This window comes from Artemia franciscana, chromosome 6 (assembly GCF_032884065.1).
Source record: "Artemia franciscana chromosome 6, ASM3288406v1, whole genome shotgun sequence".
Taxonomy (NCBI): domain Eukaryota; kingdom Metazoa; phylum Arthropoda; class Branchiopoda; order Anostraca; family Artemiidae; genus Artemia; species Artemia franciscana.
The window spans coordinates 35,440,801-35,465,588 of NC_088868.1; the positions used below are offsets into that span (position 1 = coordinate 35,440,801).

The following is a 24,788-nucleotide window of genomic DNA, read 5'->3' on the forward strand; positions in this document are numbered from 1 at the left end:
CCCTGCCTCCACAAGTAAACTCCTAAGCAAGGACCTGGCAATATCGCATCCATGTCAACATTTTTGCAGGGGTCCAAGTACATAAGGTAATTATGCAACAACGGTCACAAATTACCACACAAATCTTCAATAGGATGCTGGGGGAGGGGTCAAAAGTGAATCCCTCCCAAAATTAGTCTACTTTATCTTTGCACCACAAAGAATACGATGTTGCATAATGCTATAATCTTAGGGGGGAAAGGTATAACCAATTTTTTGCAGGCGAGTGGGATCCTAGACAAAATGTAAAGAGAGTTTTTAAGCCGATTTTTTCTTAGTTGCCCTTGGGAACTAAAAGTAATTAGGTATAATTAGTTTTAATAGTAAATTAAAAATAATTAATGATTAAATAAATAAATAGCTAATAGTTATGTTAGTTAAATAAAGTTAGAAAAATGAATTTTTTATCAATATGTACAGTTTTTATTTGTTTTATATAATTTCTTATTAGTTTTTAGTAAAGTAATTAGTTCAATTAGTTGGTTAATACAAATAGTTAAGTAAATAACTAAGTAAATGATAAGAGTAGCTTAAATAGCGAATGCCAAAGACTAATATTTATGATGAAGCATGCAAAAACTACAACAAAACCTCTGCTGTGTCCTACTTTAGAGAAAATGTCCACATTACACGGGTTTTTAACCGTGGAGGCCTTCATGTCCTCAGTCAAGGGCATATCCAGGATTTAACTTCAGGAGGAGGGGTACAAAAGCATTTTTTTCCTGGGGGGTTACAAAGAACGTAAAAACACGAAAAACGTAAAAACACGTAAAAACAAACAATTGTTTATATTCATTTTTGTTACGTTTTTACGGGTTGAAACCCCCTAACATATCAAAACTTAATCTTGATTATTCAAATAAGTAAGTCAGATCACTACCCTTTGAAGAAGAAACTCTGAATAAATGAACATACCTGCTATTCTAAGGACGGCTCTGTCGGCTGGGTCCAACTGGAGTATGCTCAGGGGCTTATCTTTAGCCCAATCATCCAAACTTTGCCCATAATAGCTTGTCTCCTCCTCTGGATCTCGAAATGGTGACGTCACTGAAACTCTAAACGCCATTTCACCATTTATTCTACATATAATTTTACCAATTGGTGATCTATCACAAGGAAATTTTACACCTTACTCTTTCACAGGAGAATAATTTTCCACTTTTTCAGACAAAGACCACATGAATAAAAACAGACTAGACCCACACTGAAGTGACACAAGGGACTTAATGATGAAGACTAGATTCTTGACAGTGGATAGTCAGATAAGGTTGAAGCCTGGAAAAAGTAAACAATTACTCAAATAACCACCCTAACGCGCGTCCAGGTGTTTAGTTTCATACTGCGACATAGTGAGAAGAGGGTGGGCCCATATTTAACAAAAAAAAAACACGAATCATAATGGGAGTACCTTGGTTGGGGCGTATGATTTCTAAGAACCTTTGTAAATCCTCTCTGTAATTTACCTCTGTAAATCCTCTAAAGTGAGTGTAAAGCTATAAGCTTTAACAGAAACAGTAAATTTGACCGTGTACCCGGAAAAATCCCTAGCTTTGGCCATGTACAGTACAGCTGTCGACAAGAAATTAAGATCCTCCTGCTTCATGTTAATTAAAATTAGGGTTATTTGTCCCCTGGGAAAACTCCTGGTATTAGCCATGATAATAAAAAGGTTATGCCACTTGAAAAAGGTCCTAACACCAAAGGTTCTATAAAAAAAACACCAAGGGCTCGGGGAGGGGGGCAGGGATGGGATGGGATCACGTCTTCAAAACAATTTGCTTTAAAAGAGTCATAAATGACGACTTATTTGAACGGTAACTTTCAAAAACCATAGTGACCTCAATCGTGGCAATTAAAAAGACCATTTTTAGCCATCACATAGGCAATAGGGGAAAAAAAAATCAAGGAATCCTTCAAATTTCAGGACGGAAAGTCTGACCTTCTGAGCCCTCTCTTTCAGTATAGGCCTACTACTGAAAAGAGACCTATATTGATAGGCTATATAAATGCTCATGTAGGATTATATACTAAAGCCAAAATGGTTGTGGATAAGAGATAAAAACAAGAGCTAAGAGTTCATATGGCACTTGTGACGAGGCAAGAAGAGCTAAGAGCCAAGAGCTCATATGGTATGAGCTCTAACAAAATTCTAAGAGTCAATAGATTGATTTAAAAGGAAAATCAGAGGCTTAATACCGGTCAGGATTTAAAATAAGAGCTCTGAGTCAAGATGTCCTTCTAAATATCAAAATTCATTAAGATTAGATCACCCACTCGTAAGTTATAAATACCTCATTTTTTCCAATTTTTCCTCTCCCTTTAGCCACCCAGATGGTCGAATCTGGGAAAACGACTTTATCAAGTCAATTTGTGCAGCTCCCTGACACGCCTACCAATTTTCATCGTCCTAGCACGTCCAGAAGCACCAAACTCGCCAAATCACTGAACCCCTCCCCCCAACCCCCCCAAAGAGAGCAAATCCAGTACGGTTACGTCAATCACGTATCAAGGACATTTGTTTATTCAATCCACCAAGCTTTATCCCGATTCCTCCACTCTAAGCGTTTTCGAAGATTTCCGATTTCCCCTTCAACTCCCCCCAATGTCAAAAGATCTGGTCGGGATTTGAAATAAGAGCTCTTAGACATGAATTCTTTCTAAAAATCAAATTTCATTAAGATCCCATCCACATATTCGTAAGATAAAAATACCCCAATTTTCACGCTTTCCAAGAATTCCGGTTTCCCCTCCAACTCCCCCCAATGTCACAGGATCTGGTCGAAATTTAAAATTAGAGCTTTAAAGCACAGCCTTGTAAATATCAAATTTCATCAAGATCTGGTCACCCTTTCGTAAGTTACAAATACCTCATATTTCCAAATTACTCCCCCCAACCCCACCAAAAGAGCAGATCCGGTCCGGTTATGTCAGTCATGTATCTTAGACAGGTTTTTATTCTTCCCATCCAGTTTCATCCTGATCTCTCCGCTTTAAGTATTTTCTAAGATTTCCACCCACCCCCCCCCAACTACCCCCACCCAATGACGCTGGATCCGGTTGAGATTAAAATAAGAGATCTGAGTTACGAGGTCCTTCTAAATATGAAGTTTCATGAAGATTCGATCACTCCTTCGTAAGTTAAAAATACGTCATTTTTTCTAATTATTCAGAATTTACCCCCCCCCCCCCCCGATAGAGCAAATTCGTTCCAATTATGTAAATCACGTATCTAAGACTTCTGCTTATTTTTCCCACCAAGTTTCATCCCGATCCCTCCAATCTAGCCGTTTTCCATGATTTTAGGTCCCCCCCCCCCAATGTCACCAGATCCGGTCGGGATTTAAAATAAGAGTTTTGAGACACGATATCCTTCTAAATATCAAATTTCATTGAGATGCGATCACCCGTTCGTAAGTTAAAAATAACTCATTTTTTCTAATTTTTCAGAAGTAACCCCCCCCCCCCAATTACCCAAAAGAGAACGGATCCGTTCCGGTTATGACAATCATATATCTAGGATTTGTGCTTATTTTTGTCACCAAGTTTCATCCCGATCCCTCCACTCTAAGTGTTTTCCAAGATTTTAGGTTTCTCCCTCCCAACTCCTCCCCCCAAAGTCACCAGATCTGGTCGGGATTTAAAAAAAAACAGCTCTGAGACTCAATATCCTTCCAAACATCAAATTTCATCAACCGTTCGTAAGTCAAAAACACTTCATTTTTTCTATTTTTCTGAAATAACGGGCCCCCCACTCCCCCCCCCAGATGGCCAATCGGGAAAACAACTATTTATAATTTAATCTGGTCCAGTCCCTGATACGCCTGCCAAATTTCATTGTCCTAGCTTACCTAGAAGTGCCTAAAGTAGCAAAACTGGGACCGACAGACCGACAGAATTTGCGATTGCTATGTCACTTGGTCAATACCAAGTGCCATAAAAAACCAAAAAGAATTGGCAAATAATAGGCCAAAGTAATGCACACTTATGGTTTGTGTACCCACTTCGAACCTATAACTGCGTCTCATTTCGTCAGTTCTCTGATTCTGGTCCTGTCTTCGGTAGACAGGTAGGCAGATACTTATTTCAAAAGGAGAGAAACGAATTTAAAACTTGAAAGGGGGCAAAAACAGGCAAATTATGTGAAATTTTGTAAATATAAATACAAGGCAAAAGTCAAGACAATCTTCAAGGGATCGGGACACCATGAAATAATCGGGAGAATACAAAGATCGGAACAATAGTAAACAATATTTCAGGGAGCAGGCTCGGAGGCCCTCTACTGCGGATGTACCTGACCTTCAAAACGATTAATAAGCCAACTTCTGATCCAACTCGAAGTATCTATTTTTTGCAAGAGGGAAATTATTTTATAAAAAACGGATATTATAGCAAATACCATCTGTTTCAGATCATGCAAAACGGAAACAAAAAAAAAATGAAAAGAATGTTTCGTGCAATACTAAACAACAATTTATATTCTGATCATAAAAATCATATTCAGTCAAGGTAATGAAGCATGACTATCCTGAAGAGTAAAAGTATGAAGGACATAGAATATAAACTCTTTCTGTCACCTGGACTCTCTTTAGGGTATTTAAAAAAATATGAAGTTTTTAGGTTAGTAACACATTTTGACAGTATTGTCATGTTGAACCGTGGAATTACATAAGTAAAACTAACTGCTAAAATTTGGCAACGCTTTTCGTCCGTGAAAATTCAAACGCAAAACACTTGCTGATTCCCAAAGACAACTATACCTTCGAAGGAAAGCTGTTTGGTATCATATGCTTAGGCTTATTTTTGCCAATTTTTCACCCACGATTTTTTTTTTATTGGCATCCGTTACTGCCAAACATCACATAATTACACATGGAGATTTTAAGGAGCAACAATAAAACTTAAAACAAAAAGAAATCATTCCATATATGAGGGGGCTGTCTCTTCATGATCTCCAGTCTCTTTTCGCTAAAGTTTGACTTTTTGTTCAAGTCTTAGGAAACGATTCGTGAAAAACAAGGGCCGTTGAATTTGAATAAGAGTATTTTAAAAGAACTGCAAGACTTTAGCGTAAAGAGCGGAGGTTGAGGTTTGGGCCGCCTTTATCATATACGGAATCATTTCTCTTCGTTTCATGTTTCAATTTTGCTCCTTACTTTTAGTTGAAAACAGTTTTTTTTTTGTATTTAGTCACACGAAAGGAACAGGCGAAAACGCACAATTCATAAAAAAAAACAAAGGTTAAGAAGAATAAAAAGTAACTGGAGATAGGGATCTCCACAGGAATCCAGGAGAGAGATCACCAAGTGAGTTTCAGTTAATTAGAAAAACCCTCTACTGTAGGCTGAACAAAGCATCTTCTTCAAATTGTTTTCATGTGTGAGCAATGTTCACTTACTAGTTTAGATAACTTGTAGGATAAGTTTAAATGGATGTCATTTGGAATGACATAAAAATTTTAATATAGCCTAAATACATAATTACGTACAATACAATTACTGTATAATTAAACTAAGTAGCTAATTGAGCTTGTTTCATGACCAAATTGCATTTTAAAATAATTTTCGCACACCTTGCAATGATTGCTTCAGTAGACAAACTATTGTTCTAAGCAAAGATTAAACAATTAGGCTGAAAATTAAATGTTATTAGTAAGTGAACACAACTTAGTTAAACATTTCAACAAATGAAACTGGGCACGAAACTTCTAGTAAAATAAACTATTAATCAACATATAGCCTGCAGCATACAGAAAAAAATAATTTAATTGGTACTTGTTCTAGCATAAGAAGAGAATCTTCAATTAACACACTTGAAGACTCCCCCCCATCTCCTCTACCCAGGAAATAATTTGAAAGAAGCTATTCAAATATCTAAATATTTGAACCAAATCATTTTATGTTAATTGTTTAAATCCAGAAAAAAATCATCTGGTCTATGTTTCAAGTTGCATATCTAGCAGGGCTGTATCAAGGATTTTGTTCGGTGGGGAGGTATGCATTTTATCACGTTTTTACGAGTCAGAGAAACATATCGGTGGGAGGGGGTTCAAACCCCCTAATCCCTTCCCTGAATATGGCTTTAATGTCTACTATCACTGACAGCACAGAATCTAGTGGGTTAATTAAAATGGTTGAATATTTCAAAGAATATTGGAAAAATTGATATGTCAATCTGCAATCTAGATTAAAGGTCAACATATTGAAGTGCTTAATTTACGAATTAAATCTGATTAATTTATTAATCAGCTCATAAGCTTTTTTGTTTTCAGAAGTTATTTTAAATCAGAATTCAGGTTGCAAGAATTAGGCCACAGTTAATTTTCGAGAATTTTGGTTTGTTATGCAGGCTTAATTTTAAGCTGGTAGGATTACCAGGGCTGTTCCCGAGTTTTCCTTTTTTTGGCGGGGGGGGGAGGGGTGATACAAAAAAACTAAAAACGCATTACAAATTTCTTTATATATGTTTTGTTTAGTTTTTACGAGACTGACAATCGTTTGAAAGGGGGGGGGGTCAAAACCCTAACCCCCCTGGATACGGTCTTGATCCCTACTTACTGTTAAAGAATTTGGTTATTTTCATTTTTGATACGAGTGCAGTTTCCACTTTTATGAATTTACGACCGTAAATGAGGGGGAACAGGGGATGACATATTTTTTTTTCTAAATCCCATCAAACCCCATTTGGTACCAAATACAGAGCAGAAACCACAATAAACCTCGCAGTAATCGCTGGAATATGTTTTCCAAGCAGTGCATCACAGGCAAGGTCACTTAGGACCTGTATCAAATAATGCTACTTTAAAAGAGTACTTTGGCCAAACCGGGAAATAGTAAGGCAACCTACATTTAGGGAAGGGGTACTTATGTGTTATCCCGACCACACTCAAGAAGTTTGATCTGTTTAAAACCGGCGTTTCTGTGGGCACTTCCAGATAATCAGCCTAGCTTGAGTGAGATAAACTACTATGCTGGTATATTTTAATTAAATATTTAATACATAGGCTAGAGTTGATTAGGTTAGACATTTAATATAATGCGTTCTGGACAGCCTGTTTTCCATAATCCTCTGTTGTAGTTTCCATAACGTTGTTACTAAAGTATTATATTTTCTTCATAGTTAGGTATATTTCCTTATGATTAACCAAACTTCGCTTCTTGATTGTGGTCGGGGTAACACGTAAGTACCGGAAACACCAGGAATAGGTACATTATATGGAAAATGCAAGAAACTATAAGGTACATCGCAAACATCTGTGTACTTCGAAGAAGGTTGGGTGTGAAGGTCCCACCTGCGTAAATTCTTGACTTACAAAATGCAACAGAATGGTTGTCGCATACTCCAAAATTTACAATTACTATGGTATTTTCACAATATCAACGAATTGATTTTTTTCACAAAATCGCATGCAAACCAAGTCGTTTCAATTTTTCGCATTTGGCATGTCAAATTCAGACTCAGAATTTTATAAGCATGGAACAATGAATTTGCAAACCATCCATAAAAAGCACACAATGTAGAAAGCATATGCATTCGCAGGATTCCTAACGTGAATTTAGTGAGTTAGTGACTCAACAGAAATGTACAGGCTACCCTAATTTCAATGAAACAGAAAAAAACCGTAAAAACAATTGAAGCTCATATCATCTCTTGGAACGGTCTTGACGAACCGAAGACAACAAAACTGAAATATGATTTTTGGATTAATTAAGCAGGAATTTAAACAACAGCAAGTATCTTCAAAAAATAGTAAAACGCAAATTCAACTTTTAAATAAAAAGGCTTCCAAGTCCACCTGTTGGTAATAATGGGTGCCAAGTCCAATAAAGAAACGTGGGTGAAAAATAAGAAAAATAGGAGCTAAAAACATACGAAAGTTTAGTTGTCTTGGGGGATTTTAAGATTGTTAATATTTTGAATTCCCAGTTACATTGACAAAATGTGGAACAGTTTTGAAAATTTCGTAATTTGAAGAAGAAAACAAAATTCATAGAAAATCCTGGTTTTCGGGTATGAAAAGACCTAAGATTATTTGCTTGATTAGCGAGCTAGTTAGGTAAGCCGACTTCGCTTTCTATGGACATTTGCAACTAGCGGAAAATTATAGCTACTATGGAATTGCTTCTTTTGTCAGGAGGACAACTCAATTTTGGTTTGAGTAATAATGTCCTTAAAAAAAATTGGCCAGTTTTTTTTCTAACCCCACCTCACACATAACTAATCTCTCTCTTCCTTCTGGTGTTTTTCCTCATCTATCTAAAGTCGCTAGAGTTGTACCTTAGCATAAAAAAGATGATTCATCTCTGATTTCCAACTGCAGACCTATTTTTCTTCTTTCTGTCATCTCTAAGGTTGTTGAAAAAGCAGTGTATCGTAGACTATTCATTTTTATTTAGTACTAATACGACTGCAGGAAAGTCTCTTAATAACTGGCCATCAGTGTGGTTTTCGTCCCACTTTCTCTACCTTGCATGCACTTTAAGATGCAACAGAGTTTGAGTGTGTTAATCTGGACAAGGGCTTGTGTGTTTTGGGTCTATTTCTTGACCTTTCAAAGGCATTTCATATGATCAACCACTCTGTTCTTTTGTCTAAACTATCTTTAATTGGGGTGCATGGAGTCCCACAAGAATGGTTACGGTCTTACCCCTAAGGTAGATCTCAGTATGATTCGGGTTAATGGTACTTCTTCCTCTATTTATCATATATTGAAAGGTATCCCATAGGGCTCTATGCTTGGACCACTTTTGTTTTTGATTTATATTTATGATCTTCATCCCCGTTTGCACCCTCTTCTTTTTGCTGACGACAGTAACTTTTTCATTGCTGCAGTGGACCTGCCACTTCTGCAGGTCTTCTTGATAGAGTAAAAGATTGGGGCTGGTCAAATGGTATGGCTCTCAACAGCCGGAAGAGCGCCATTGTACATTTGAGGACCCCTTATCGTATGAGAGAGGTACAGGAGCAAATCATCCTGACTTTTGGGAAATATACTATATCGCAAGCTACTATGGTGAAATTTCTTGGTGTGTATGTTAACTGTTTTCTTTCTTTTAAACCCCATGAGTTTCCTCATCATCTGCCAGTCTTCAATGTTGCACCGGGTTAACTCATTTCTTCCCCCAGATGTTATACTTTATTATGCTTTTTATTTTTCCTTAGCTTCCTTATTGCTACTCTGTCTGGGGGCAGTACTAACAACATCTCTGCTCACTTCAAAGAGCCCAAAATAGGGCAGTGAAGGCTACGTTTCTTCTCCCTCAGCTTTGCCCTTCCTCTGATCTTTATAATAATGCTGGAATAGCTTGGCTGGATCGTATTGTGGGTAAAAGTAATTTTTATTTAGTGCATTCTGCTTTTCTAGGTACACTTCCACCGTCTCGGCAGCACTTTTTCTCGCGGACAGGCTCAGGTAGGTACTCTTCTTCTTTACATAGTTCTTCTCACCAATTTATCATACCTAAACGATCATCAACAGCAGCTCAGAGATCTCATGCTTATCAATCAATTCTATTATGGAACTCCATCCCTCCTGACGTCTCTCTATTTCTTTCTACAAAGGCAGTTTCTCGTTGGGTCTTTCCAGTTTAGTAATTTTTCGTTTTTTTTTAATTCTATCTTAATTTATATGTCTCTCTTCTTTTCATTTAAAATCATTCTCAGTTATATGTTAAATCTCCTTCTAAATCTCCTATTTGTTAAACGTCCTGGTCTTGTTCCCGTGTTTTTGCGGCAATTGGTATTTACCAAGTGACATATAGTGATCGCAATTTATGTCGGTCTGTCGGTCCCACTTTTGCTAGTTTGGGCACTTCCAGAGAAGCTTCCCCGATTCGACCATCTGGGGGGGGGGGGTGGAAGGACGGTTAATTTGAAAAAATTAGAAAAGATAAGGTATTTTTAACTTACGAACGGATTATCAGATCTGAATGAAATTTAATATTTAGAAGGATCTCGTGTCTCAGAGCTCTTATTTTAAGTCCCGACCGGATCCGTTGACATTGGGGGGAGTTGGAGGAAGAAACCGGATATCTTGAAAAACGCTTGGAGTGGAGAGATCGTAATGAAACTTGGTGGGAAGAAGCTCTTGGTTGTTCCGACCTCGTCACAAGTGCCACATGAGCTCTTGGCTCTTGCTTATTGTATGTGTGCTTGTTTTAAGTCTTGACCGTATCCGGTGACATGGGGAGAGTTGGAGGGGGCGTACCAAATCATAGTCATATATATCGGTAAAAAAGCCAAGTTTTATGAATGACATGGGGTTTCTGGATTTTAGCGCCACATTCGTATTCATAAGCGGACAATTAAAGTAACAAGAAATTGGTTTAAAATGTTTGCACCAACACTAATTTGTTTCCGGCTGTTCTCTAGTAATACTACGTCTTCTTAAATTTTGTCAGATTTCTGTTATGGATAGAAAAAGTGTTGTTCCAAGCTTCCAGTTTTTCTAGTTTAAAAAAATGAGGCCTTTAATCTCACCTCTGATTGGTCAATCAAGAATTTTATGCTTGAACGCTGAGCAATGTTCAACTCGTAAAATTACGAACGGCATACATGGTTAAAGGGGCATAATTTGGTATGGAGAGGGGCAAGTGCCCCTCCCAGACCTCATTAGGTGGTCCAAGAGGAAGTGACCATTATTAAAGTCCCTTTTTCGTATTTCAAGAACGTAAAAATAGATAAAAAATAAGGAAACTTATCATAGATTAAGAATATAAAAGTTACGTTCGTTATTATATAGCTTTATTGCGACTCAAAAACCGAAAATAAATTGACATGGGGATTTTGTTGACACATTTAACGATTTCTCCAGTACATTCTTTACTAAACATATATCGATGTCAGGTTGAATTCACCGATTTCTGTTGCTATACATTCTTGAATCAACATACATCTATATCAGGGTGCACTCAGAGATTTCTGCTGCGGTTCATCCTTTAATCAACAGACATCTATGTCAGGGTGCATTTAACGATTTCTGCTATTGTATATTCTTGAATCAAAATACATCTTATGTCAGGGTTCATTTGACGATTTCTACTGCTATACATTCTTGAATCAGCATAAATCTATGTCAGGGTGCATTTGACGATTTCTACTGCTATACATTCCTGAATCAGTATACATTTATGTCAGGGTGCATTTGACGATTTCTACTGCTATACATTCTTGAATCAGCATAAATCTATGTCAGGGTGCATTTGACGATTTCTACTACTGTACATTCTTTCATCAGTATACATTTATGTCAGGGTGCATTTGACGATTTCTACTACTGTACATTCTTTCATCAGTATACATTTATGTCAGGGTGCATTTGACGATTTCTACTACTGTACATTCTTGAATCAGCATAAACCTATGTCAGGGTGCATTTGACGATTTCTACTGCTATACATTCTTGAATCAGCATAAATCTATGTCAGGGTGCATTTGACGATTTCTACTGCTATACATTCTTGAATCAGCATAAATCTATGTCAGGGTGCATTTGACGATTTCTACTACTGTACATTTTTGAATCAGCATAAATCTATGTCAGGGTGCATTTGACGATTTCTACTGCTATACATTCTTGAATCAGCATAAATCTATGTCAGGATGCATTTGACGATTTCTACTACTGTACATTCTTTCATCAGTATACATTAATGTCAGGGTGCATTTGACGATTTCTACTACTGTACATTCTTTCATCAGTATACATTTATGTCAGAGTGCATTTGACGATTTCTACTGCTATACATTCTTGAATCAGCATAAATATGTGTCAGGGTGCATTTGACGATTTCTACTACTGTACATTCTTCCATCAGTATACATTTATGTCAGGGTGCATTTGACGATTTCTACTACTGTACATTCTTTCATCAGTATACATTTATGTCAGGGTGCATTTGACGATTTCTACTGCTATACATTCTTGAATCAGCATAAATCTATGTCAGGGTGCATTTGACGATTTCTACTACTGTACATTCTTGAATCAGCATAAATCTATGTCAGGGTGCATTTGACGATTTCTACTGCTATACATTCTTGAATCAGCATAAATCTATGTCAGGGTGCATTTGACGATTTCTACTACTGTACATTCTTTCATCAGTATACATTTATGTCAGGGTGCATTGACGATTTCTACTACAGTACATTCTTTCATCAGTATACATTTATGTCAGGGTGCATTTGATGATTTCTACTACTGTACATTCTTTCATCAGTATACATGTATGTCAGGGTGCATTTGACTATTTCTACTGCTATACATTCTTGAATCAGCATAAATCTATGTCAGGGTGCATTTGACGATTTCTACTACTGTACATTCTTTCATCAGTATACATTTATGTCAGGGTGCATTTGACTATTTCTACTGCTATACATTCTTGAATCAGCATAAATCTATGTCAGGGTGCATTTGACGATTTCTACTACTGTACATTCTTTCATCAGTATACATCTATGTCAGGGTGCATTTGACGATTTCTACTGCTATACATTCTTGAATCAGCATAAATCTATGTCAGGGTGCATTTGACGATTTCTACTGCTATACATTCTTGAATCAGCATAAATCTATGTCAGGGTGCATTTGACGATTTCTACTACTGTACATTCTTTCATCAGTATACATTTATGTCAGGGTGCATTTGACGATTTCTACTACAGTACATTCTTTCATCAGTATACATTTATGTCAGGGTGCATTTGACGATTTCTACTGCTATACATTCTTGAATCAGCATAAATCTATGTCAGGGTGCATTTGACGATTTCTACTACTGTACATTCTTTCATCAGTATACATTTATGTCAGGGTGCATTTGACGATTTCTGCTGCTATACATTCTTGAATCAGCATAAATCTATGTCAGGGTGCATTTGACGATTTCTACTACTGTACATTCTTTCATCAGTATACATTTATGTCAGGGTGCATTTGACGATTTCTACTGCTATACATTCTTGAATCAGCATAAATCTATGTCAGGGTGCATTTGACGATTTCTACTGCTATACATTCTTGAATCAGCATAAATTTATGTCAGGGTGCATTTGACGATTTCTACTACTGTACATTCTTTCATCAGTATACATTGATGTCAGGGTGCATTTGACGATTTCTACTACAGTACATTCTTTCATCAGTATACATTTATGTCAGGGTGCATTTGACGATTTCTACTGCTATACATTCTTGAATCAGCATAAATCTATGTCAGGGTGCATTTGACGATTTCTACTACTGTACATTCTTTCATCAGTATACATTTATGTCAGGGTGCATTTGACGATTTCTACTACTGTACATTCTTTCATCAGTATACATTTATGTCAGGGTGCATTTGACGATTTCTACTGCTATACATTCTTGAATCAGCATAAATCTATGTCAGGGTGCATTTGACGATTTCTACTGCTGTACATTCTTTCATCAGTATATATTTATTTCAGGGTGCATTTGATGATTTCTACTGCTATCAAACAGCTTATGGTAACGAACTGTAGCAAGGAGCAACCCGGCTCAATGGTAAACGAAACTCTAAAAAACGGAATTTTTACGTTTCGTCAAATTTAGTCTTACCCATCAAAAGTTACGAGCCTGAGAAAATTTGCCTTGTTTTGGAAAATAGGGGAAAACACGCCCTAAAAGTGGTAGGATCCTCACGAAAATCACACCATCGAATTCAGCATATCAGAAAACCCTATTGTAGAAGTTTCAAGCTCTTATCTACAAAAATGTGGAACGTAGTATTATTTGCCAGAAGACAGATCACGGGTATTTGTTTTTTTTTGTTTTTTTTTCAGGGGTGATCGTATCGACCAAGTGGTCCTAGAATGTTGCGAGAGGGCTTATTCTAACGGAAATTAAAAGTTCTAGTGCCTTTTTTAAGTGACCAAAAAATTGGAGGGCACCTAGGCCCCCTCCCACGCTCATTTTTTCCCAAAGTCAACAGATCAAAATTTTGAGATAGCCATTTTGTTCAGCATAGTCGAAAAACATAATAACTATGTCTTCAGGCTGATTTACTCCCCCACAGTCCCCGGGGGAGGGGCTGCAAGTTACAAACTTTGACCAGTGTTTACATACAATAATGGTTATTGGGAAGTGTACAGACCTTTTCAGGAGTATTTTTTGGTTGGGGTTGAGGGGAGGGGGCTACGTGGGAGTATCTTCCCTTGGAGGAATTTGTCATGCGAGAAGAGAAATTCCATGAAGGGGGTGCAAGATGTCCTAGCATCATTAAAAAAAAACAATGAAAAAATAAATATGAAGAAGTTTTTTTCAACTGAAAGTACGGACCAGCATTAAAAATTAAAACGAACAGAGATTATTACGAATATGGGGGGTCCATGTCCTCCTAAATACCTCGCTCTTTACGCTAAAGTATTTTTAGTGATTTCAACTATTTATTCTACAGCCTTTGTGATTCAGGGGGAATTCTTAAAGAATTGGGACAAAATTAAAGCTTTAGTTTAAAGAGCGAGGTATTAACGAGGGGGCAAACCCCCTCATAACCATAATAAAAATATACGAATATAGAAGTTCGTTACGTAAGTTAATTTGTAGGTTACGTATATTTCTTACTAATAAAAACGTTCGTTAAAAATTAAAAATTCTAGTTGGCTTTTTAAGTACCCGAAAAACTGGAGGACAACTAGGCCTCCTCCCCCACCCTTTTTCTCAAAATCTTCTGATCAAAACTAAGAGAAAGCCATTTAGCAAAAAAAAAATAATACGCAAATTTCGTTTTTATTACTCATTTGCGGAGAGCCAAAATCAAACATGCATTAATTCAAAAACGTTCAGAAATTAAATAAAAAAAAGTTTTTTTACTGAAAGTAAGGAGCGACATTAAAACTTAAAACGAACAGAAATTACTCCGTACGTGAAAGGGGCTATTCCCTCCTCAACGCCCCGCTCTTTACGCCTAAGTTTCTATTGTTTAAAAAAATAGAGCCGTGAGAAAGAATCAAACTTTAGCGTAAAGAGCAAGGCGTTGAGGAGGGAACAGCCCCTTTCATCCACGGCGTAATTTCTGTTCGTTTTAAGTTTTAATGTCGCCCCAGGACGGCTCAGTAGAGCCGTCCTGGCCGAGTGGGTTGGTGCGCTGGATTCGGGATCCCTTGTCTGAGAGGACGCGGGTTCGAATCCCAGTGTACCCAATTCTTCGGTTTGGGAGGGGGGTCAGTGGCGTGACTCTGCAAGCTTAGCCAGAGTCGACCCAGCTCTAAATGGGTACCTGGAGAAGTCTGGGGAAGGTAAATAGGAAGGGTGTGCGAAAGCACAGGATGGCTGGCTCCCAACCCCCCATTGCACTTCCTGGCTGAAGGGCCAAGAAACGGAGATCAGCACCGCCGGTACGGACTGTAAAGTCTAATGCCGTATCCTTTACCTTTACCTTATCCTTACTTTCAGTAAAAAAAACTTGTTTTTTTTTTTATTTAATACATTCTTGGAACGGCATACATCTATGTTAGGGTGCGTCACTTTTTTTTCAAATCTACATTAGTGGTCCACCAAATAAAAATAATGCATTTATTGGTGTATGAACTTCTGAAGGTTGGCGACCGCTGCTATATTGTACTTTCATGGTACCAACTGGCTCCAACTTCACCCCCCCCCATGATTTTGACGAAATTACGTCACTGTATGATTGGCGCTTTAGTGGTACGTAATTTTGATTTGTTTGACGAGTGTGACTATAATGTAGCCCAGACTTCGTTTTTTATTGGATACTCGTGCCTTGCACTTCTTCTTGCCGTTACGACACGTTGTTTCCCTTTAGTAAGCTATATTGACAGCTACTCAAAAAGTGGAAAAAGAACTTTTAAGGTACAATAACCTAAAATAGAAAATTACTCAGGGCGATGGTTCATGCTTAATTAGCAACGGATTTAAAGATTGGTCGTTGCGACGGCACAAAATAAATTACGTTCAGACGGAAGCGGGTATAATGTTCATTAGTGTTTGTCCAAGCAGATCATACGAAGAATTAAGCGCAAATTTATTGGTAGGACCTGTAATAAATGACTTGTTGAATTTTAATGAATTTTATATGTGAAGTTTAAGTCATCTTATTATATTAATAAGATTTCAATATTATAAGATTTTTAATTAACATTATATATATTATAATATTTTTAATATTATTTTATTATTAATATTATAATATATAATATTATTTTATATTAATAAAATTATATTATTTTATATTTTAATATTATAATATTATTATAATAATCCAAGCAGATCATAGAAAGAATTAAGCGCAAATTTATTGGTAGAACCTGTAATAAATGACTTGTTGAATTTTAATGAAGTTTATATGTGAAGCTTAAGTCATCTTTAAGTTTGGGTCAAATCGAGGGTTGATCTTACTTTGGACATTTAGATGATACTTTCCAGGGTTGCCACACCTAGTGATTTATCTTTACTTTTAGTGATTTTTTATTTTGCTCAAAGAAAAAATCACTAAATCAGCACATAAATCACACGATTATTGAAGAAAATCACTAAATTATTAAATATTATTGAAGAAAATCAACCAAAAAATCACTGAAGTCTAGTGATTTTTTTTTCTATCGGGTGGCAATCCTGATTCTGTCTCTTTGTCAAGATCCCAAAGAAAACGATCATCGTTCTCTGATTTCAGGTCTTGGCTGACAACTTCTAATTGGATCAAATACCATAGTTTTACTTATCTACAATTTTTTTTTTAATTGAATAATGACACAGATACGCACTAAATCGCATATTTTTTTCATTAATTCTTGATGACACCACAAAAATTGTTTGGCGACAATCATCGGTCGGATTAGATGAACTATCAACGGAGTTATAATTAAATTTGTTGCAGTCGCAATACAACTGTTAAAATCATGAGAGCAAAAAATTAAGATGTCAAAAATCAGAAACATCGGTCATTTTTTAAGGGTGAATTACATGGACATCAATTGGGGGTGCAGTTGCCATCCCCATTCCCTTTGATTTAAAAAAATACCTTTTCGGGTTTTATTTGAAAAAAGAAATCCTTTTATTAGCCAGAAAATGATTCACAAAAAAATACTGGATATTTCGGTCACATTTGCCGTAATTTTGGTGAATTATCCCTGTCTAATAAAAGTACTTGTCCCTATTTGAACTTTTATTTATGGCCCTGGAAAGGCTGTGTGGTCTTCAAAATTACCTAAGCCCCACTCTAGGTTTTGAAAAATGTATTTTGCCCCCTCCCCCGCATTTTCGTGAATTGGCGCCCCTTGGTGAGTAGGTTTTGGTATACAAACTATTTATCATGACCAATAGCGTTTAACAAACGGTGTACCCTCACCACACTTTATTTCGGCTCTTCACTAATAAAAAAATTAACAAAAGAAGAGTAGAGCAGAATCGGTCTGGGTATGGCAATACAATTTTCGTTAAATAAGATATCTTCAAAAAAAGAGCAAGGGAACAACAAGGGAATTTTAAATTCTTAAATAATGAATTTATAAATTCAAATTAGTTATTGGACTTTCTGTTCCCTATTTCAGAATTAATTCCTGCAGCGCAGATGCTTACGATGAGACTATTATAGACCCTTCTTATTGGAACATGTTTCAATATGAGGAAAACTTTCATATATGCCTGCCCAGGATGCAGAGAGCCATAACCGGACCCGGGGCAAAAGACTCTCCCTGATGGCATCCTCAAATCAAAATTGAATAGTTGTGAAAAACAAGCTTTACTAATATTCATTGTTTATTGTTCCTTTGAAAAACAGTTCATCCTGTTTCCGAACAAAACACAGCATTAACAAAATTATTTCTTCGTTATATCAGAAAATGTATATTTATTGGCTTTTTAGCGCCGCTTACAGTTTAGCTTCATTCCAGCCCCCTTTCCCTAATAAGTGGATATATCCCTAGGCTATACACAATACTTCGATGATTTTGCAGGTGAAATTAGTAAACTTCTGGATATTGCACAGAACCATACACAATACTTCGACGATTTTGCAGGTGAAATCAGTAAACTTTTGGATATTGCACAGAACCATAGCCAGGCACTAGGGCAGGAGGCGGGTAGTTGTGAAGTGCTGGGATGAAATTAAACTGGAGGACACACTTAAAACTCAGAAAATAGATATTTGCTAGAGAAATAGTATAGCGCTGTTGCTCTGTCTCACGTATTGTTCCCATCCCTCCTCCTCCGTAATTTCAGACCTTCTGATCTTTTTTCCCATTAAAGTTTCTTATTTTGGATTTTGCAAATTTTTACTTGGTTTCCCCCTTTCTTTTAGTAACACTGAGATTGTTTTAAAGCTTAAAGTGAAGGATCCTGTAGTCTGTATAAAGAAAAAATATAAAACATTTGAAGACAAGGCGAAAATTATCCTTTTAGGCCGCAATTTATTTCCGTTTTTTAGTAACAGTTCTGGCTCAATATTTGATATTTTTTGATTGTAAGCGTTATCATTTGTCTTTTCTTTACATTATATTGTAGCCTACTCCTCATTTTTTGAGGGAAATAAAGAAAATAAATAAAATAAATAAAGTTTTGAATTTGTTTAAGTTTTTGCTCCAATTTCTATCAAGCTTTTTTATATTGCTTAGAATGAAATAAGAATTGAAGGGGGTGTAGGAACAGGATGAAAATAAACTAGAAGAGACTCTTGAAATTCAGCAAATGGAAATTTGATTTAGTAAGTTTTGAATGAAGGTAGTTTGAATATAATAAAGTTCATGCTACGATCTTTTATACCCATCACGCGACAGGTTTTTTGGCTAGTAATAAATAATTAGCTGAACATACTTTTATGTCTCATCAGTAACCCAATTGTATTATAGAGTATTACTGTTGCTTTGACAGTTTATATCTAATTAGTTATTGATTGATACGTGGTTCTTCATCTCTAAGTTTAGTTTTGTTTTTGTGTCACCCAGAGGAGGACACAGAATTAATGTTGGAAGAGGGGCAAGATAAAAACTAACTCCCCCAGTTGTTACGTCCAAAGCCGTATCCAGGGGGGAGGGGTTGAACCTCTCTCCAAAAATGTTTATCAGACTCTTAAAAAATGTAACAGAAATGAATATAAACAATCTTTTTATGTCTTTTTAAAAGTTTTTTCTTGTGGCCATTTTATGGCTACCAAATTTTAAGGTCTTACAGATGGATCTTCGGGACAAATGAACTTGAGACATATTGGGCAAGGATATATGAGCCGGATGTAAGTCAACTCATGCGTATCAAGCCTGAGAAAAAATTGAAACTTATAGCAAAGTAAATGATCTCGTTGTTGATATTCGGGATTTTGAATTACTGCGTATGATTTCCTGTTTCCTTTCTATTCCTTGATTTCTACTTCAAGTTTCGTTCCGTTACAAATAACAAATAAATAGATATATATGAACTCAACATCCATAAAATTGTGCTTTGGGAGCAAATCAAGATATCTTCAGGATTTTTTTTTTCTAAAAACAAATTTCATGGTCTTGAAAAATACGGAGGGAACGTGCGGTCACAGACCCAGAACTTTTCAAATTAAAGGAATCCCGAACCCTGCCGCTAGTTACACCAATGCTGTATCATCTGCTTTTGGAAGTCTTTTAGAGGCACTCTGACCCCCAGTCCAAAATAAAGTTGGCTTGGAAGGATACAAGAGGATGAAGGAAAAGAACTCGACGAAGTTTTTAGGGCACTATTCTAATATACCAAATTTCACTTCTTAGGTCATTATATTTTGTAAAAGAATAGTGAAATTTGCAGGATAGAAACACTCAAGGCAGGTTGCATTCAACCCCCCAGGATGACCATCCCTGCTTTACACCATATCTCTCCTGAGAGGATACAAGATGATCTTTAAAAAGACCCTTAGCAGAGTAAAAACTTGATGAAGAGTGGGTAGTAACTTTTCTTTATGCGCATGATACTTATTTATACATTCTTTCCTCAAAAGTATTCGCAAGTCCCAGGAGATAACAAATCCCAATTCATAAGAATTTAGGATAGGGATGGGTAAGTTTCTTTACAATTTCTTTCTAATGAAGAGACAAAAAATACTGCCTGGATTATTTCGAGTGCTATAGCTTTATGGTTATTACCCCTCTTTCTTGTTTTTATTCCACCTGTTGTGTTTCTGGTTTTCATCTGTGTCAAAGATGATTCACTTTGATACTATACCACTATTTGATACTATGCCACTATAGATACTATTTGATACTATAGCAAACTATTTCCAGTTGCTTCTCTCTTTTCTTGTTATTTTACAGGTGTCAAACCTGGTTTGTATAAATTATTCTTTTTCTTCCTGGTTGCATATCATGTTTGATTACATATTTTCACATATGGGAGTCTTTGACTCCCATATGGGAATCTTGGACTCACATATGGGAGTCCCTGGGAGTCTTTGGATACACTTTTGAGGAGGAAGAACTGCCTTAAAAACCCCCTGCGCCCAGGAATGTCAGGGCCGGCTCAAAAGTTTTTAACACCAAGGCAATAGCTATTGCTAAGCCGCCACCCCCCCCCCCCCAAAAAAAATCAGCCTTCTGTTAACTGTATTCAGTACTTATTATGATACAAACAAAGCATTAATTACTTATACTTTGCAAAGGTAAAAACATTGCGACATGTTTTGCGCAAAATAAAATCTACTTTTTATGTGTTTTTCTTTTCTCAGCAACTGTATTCCTTCTTTTTTCGGTGCTTGTGTATTATTCAGTACGCACTCGAGAAGTAAAGTTAGATGCATCATAATGAAGCATACCAAAATATGATGAAAATACAATGCTTAACTTACAAAATTATGAAAACTAGAACAAAGAATTATGGCAGGGAGGTCACAGAGAACGCGTTATATTATATACCTAACCTAACCCAATAAACATTGATTATCCTAATTCTTTAATCCAATAATCAGCAAATGTCTAATCGTGTATCTTTTTTAGGATATGGGTGAATGGCTCGGACTTATGGCTGCTCCATTGAGTTAATCATAATGAAGCATACCAAAATATGATGAAAATACAATGCTTAACTTACAAAATTATGAAAACTAGAACAAAAAATTATGGCAGGGAGGCCGCAGAGAACGCGTTATATTATATACCGAACCTATCCGAACCAAATTTACATCTATATATATTAAATATTTAATAAAAATAGACCTACAATGTAGATTTCAGCTTAATCTCAGCTAATTTTTTTCGAATACTGACATGTATAAGCCGGTCACTGTTTGATCTGTAGATCCAAACTGTCGAGTGTGTACTGAATAATGCAGAAGTACCCTTTTTTCGCTATAAGCTCTTACCGGCAAATAAAGCCACCCCGTACCCGCATTTGGGCCTAGACATCCAAGGTAGCCTCCTTGCTTGCCCATAAACTGAATCAGGGGAATGGTAACTACTGTTTCGCTTAATATTAAAAGTGAAGACTTATCGCAAAAACAAATTTACGGCGATTCTGAAAAGGAGCATGAAACCCCTTAAACATTTTTAAATTCAACTAAGGTTCACTAGTTCAAGGTTCACTAGCTATAGCACTGCCTTTGATAAACGTTATATCCTACCCCAACCCAAGTTTTAGAAGTGACCTGAAACAAAATATGATGTTTATATTCAGTTTAACGGCCATGTCATACTAACATTTATGTTTTATAAACGTCACACTGACGTTTATGCCATACGAGAATTTCACATGCCATACATGAATCATACATGCCATACACGAATTTCACATTCAGTTTAACGGCCATGCATACTGACGTTTATTTTAGGGAGGATTTTAAACACCACCCCGTACCCACAATTAGGCCTTGAAATCTTAGGCAGCATCCCAGCTTACCCATATAGCAAAGCCAGTCCCGAAGGTAGGACATTAGTTCTTTTGCAAGGTACTCTTCGAAGTTTGTCTCTTCTTATTAGTAGTAGTAGAACATTGTTTGCTTATTCGTCTGAAGTTTCTTATCTTTTCTGAATTGAATTTTCGACAACGATCGACCCTCATTCTCGACAAAATAACTTTAGAAAGCACATAAATCTTTAGAGCTAAGATTTCTTGGGTCGCTGGAAACAGCTCAGGCCTGTTATCGAAGCTTTTCAACGGATCGGCAATGACCAATTTAGCGTTTATCAGTTCCATCTCAATTGATGATCTTTCATGTGAAAACTACGGAGTATCGTTCAACACGGTCTTGTATATAAAAGCCAAAGTTACCATTTTACTCTTTTGAAACTAGAGACCTTTTAAGGGTTTAAGCTTGTCAAACAACAAAAAAAGCGAATTACTGAAAATCATTGAGCGAATCATGAAACTTCGGGAGTGGATCCATAGGCCCCCCACTCCTTTGAATACGCGTTTTGAGCTGATGAGTGTTCAAACAGATTCAAAGACACAAAGAAGTTCTGTGTGTCGTTAAATATTCAGTGAAACTTTTATATCTGACAAAGTACCAAGGACTTCGGTTGTACCAAGTACAAAGTACCAAGGGAAATGACATTTGGTTGTTTTAACTTTTAAGTGATAATGATTAACCCTATACATCCCTAACAAAGATTTGGAAAAAAACAGGTATTCATTTTTTTATCAAAAAGACCTCCAAATGTAGTCATGTAGTTTTGGTAGTAGCGTGCGCCAAACAGCTTAAGAAGGTTTAGCTTTCCTTTGCGAGTATATTTGTCTTTGGTAATCAACAGATTGATGATGGTTGAATTTTTGCAGAGGAATAAAATTTTCATATTCAACTAATTAGTTGTTCATTTTTTAGTTTAAGCGTAGCTCTTTACTCCCATCGGAAAAAAAAGTTTTTTTTTGGTCTAAAATTAATTGAGTCAAACCCTGGAATCGGCTCTTAAATTTCCATGCTGATAAGAAAAAATACTTATTAATACGGATCAACGATTGAAGAACATTTTGACTTAGACTCACATCGCCTAGGCTTTAGTTTGTTTTCCAAATCAATTTAGGTAACTCTGTATTGAAACATACCCAAAGGATGTACTTCAAATGGCGAAGCAAATGAAATGTAATTTAATCACACTAGTATTGGCAACTGAACCCCACACAGAGCTAATTCCTTGGCTCACCCCTATGTTTATCTTATGGCTGTCATAAACAGGCATTCCTGTTCTCAGCTAAAATCATGGTTGCAGCAGTAGCTGCAACCTAGTAAAGAGCGAAACACAGCCCATAGCAACCAAAAGTTGAAAAACACGTTTTGCAAAAAAAAAATTCCAAGTAAAAAAAAAAATTACCATCTGAAACTGAATCAGGAACGGTAACTACTGTTCCGGTTAATCTTAAAAGTAAAAATTTATCGCGAAGGCAAATTTATGGTGATTCTGAAAAGGAACATGAAACCCCGTGAACATTTTCAAATTTAAATAATTACTCTTTCTTATTTACTTATACAGTTCAACATACCGAGACCAGCAAAAATATGGTATTATTCTAAAATTTCATAATTTGAGTCAACTTCAACAAAAATCTTAGAAAACGGTGGTTTTCAGGCATTAATAATCCTACGCTCGGTACACGGCAGGGGGGCATTTTTTCATCTTAATGTCCTTGGTACTGGAAGGATTTAATTACCTCATGCGATGTCCATTATACAAGATTCAAGGTTCACTAGCTATGGCACTGCCTTTGATAACCATTATATCCAACGCCAACCTAAGTTTTAGAAGTGACCTGAACCAAAATATAGTGTTTACTTTCAGTCTAACGGCCATGCATACTGATGTTTATTTTGGGGAGGATCTTAAACTCATCAAAATAGCAAAAAAAAGGGGGCAAAGTTTTCAGAATCATTTGTTAGTATTTTCTTTATACTTCCAGTTTCAAATTCTATCTTACATTATATGATCTCTTTATATATTATAATGCCCTATTGATAGAACTCACTAGTTGTTAACAAAATGGGTTCAGTTGCCATGTATTGACAAATAGGAAAACAAATTATAAATGATAACTTAAGAGTTTATTATTACATAATATCAGAGTAGGGCCATAAACAGAGCAGAACATCTTAGTTCATGGGGATTTAGTTCTGCACAGGCACATTCGTTAAATTTAATTCAGGAGGAAGTAAATTGTCCAAAGCATCAAAAAGCTATCAGGTGACCTCACTTGACACTTGAGCTGACAAAATCAGGCAACCTCACTTGACCTGACAAAAGCATAGGATTTTGACATTGTTATATAATTATAATATATAATATAATAATATAATTATAAGCGGCCTGATTTCCATAATTTCGTGTTGTACTTTCCATAATTATTTTTTTACTAAAGTCTTATATTCTCCTCATATTTTGGTACATTTAATTAGGATTAACCTAACTTCACACCTCGAGTGGGGTGGCTATAATACACAAGTACCGTGGAGTTTTCTAGATTTGGTAATCGCCAGAAAAAAAAACAGAAAATATCCGATAACTTTGTGGTGACAACACTGATCTAAATATAATATGAAGACAATAATAAGTTATAATTATTAAATAAGTTATAATCCCTCTTATTTAAGTTATAATCCCTTGGTCACTAGGGATCTGAATTAATCTCAGTATATTTACTGCAGGTCAAGAAGAACGATAATCCTTCGCCAATTAATGATAGGTTTAAATCCAAAAAAAAAGTCTTTACAACATGAACTCTGAATTAAGACTTTAAACCTATGTCGTCCTGACAGGATTAGCTACTGGTTGTAATCTTTTGAACAAGGTACACCAATCACAGAATTTTGACTCCCTTTACACCACCAATTTTG

General features: G+C 36.2%; 1 protein-coding gene across 1 annotated transcript in view; it reads right to left on the reverse strand.

The window, feature by feature from the left end:
* The window catches only part of LOC136028353 (microtubule-actin cross-linking factor 1-like), a gene marked incomplete in the record, with an annotated part of 451,602 nt that overhangs the window by 421,333 nt on the left and 5,481 nt on the right, over positions 1-24,788 (reverse strand). The window contains 1 exon segment of the mRNA XM_065706142.1: positions 955-1,314. Coding sequence (XP_065562214.1) covers positions 955-1,105 — 151 coding nt within the window.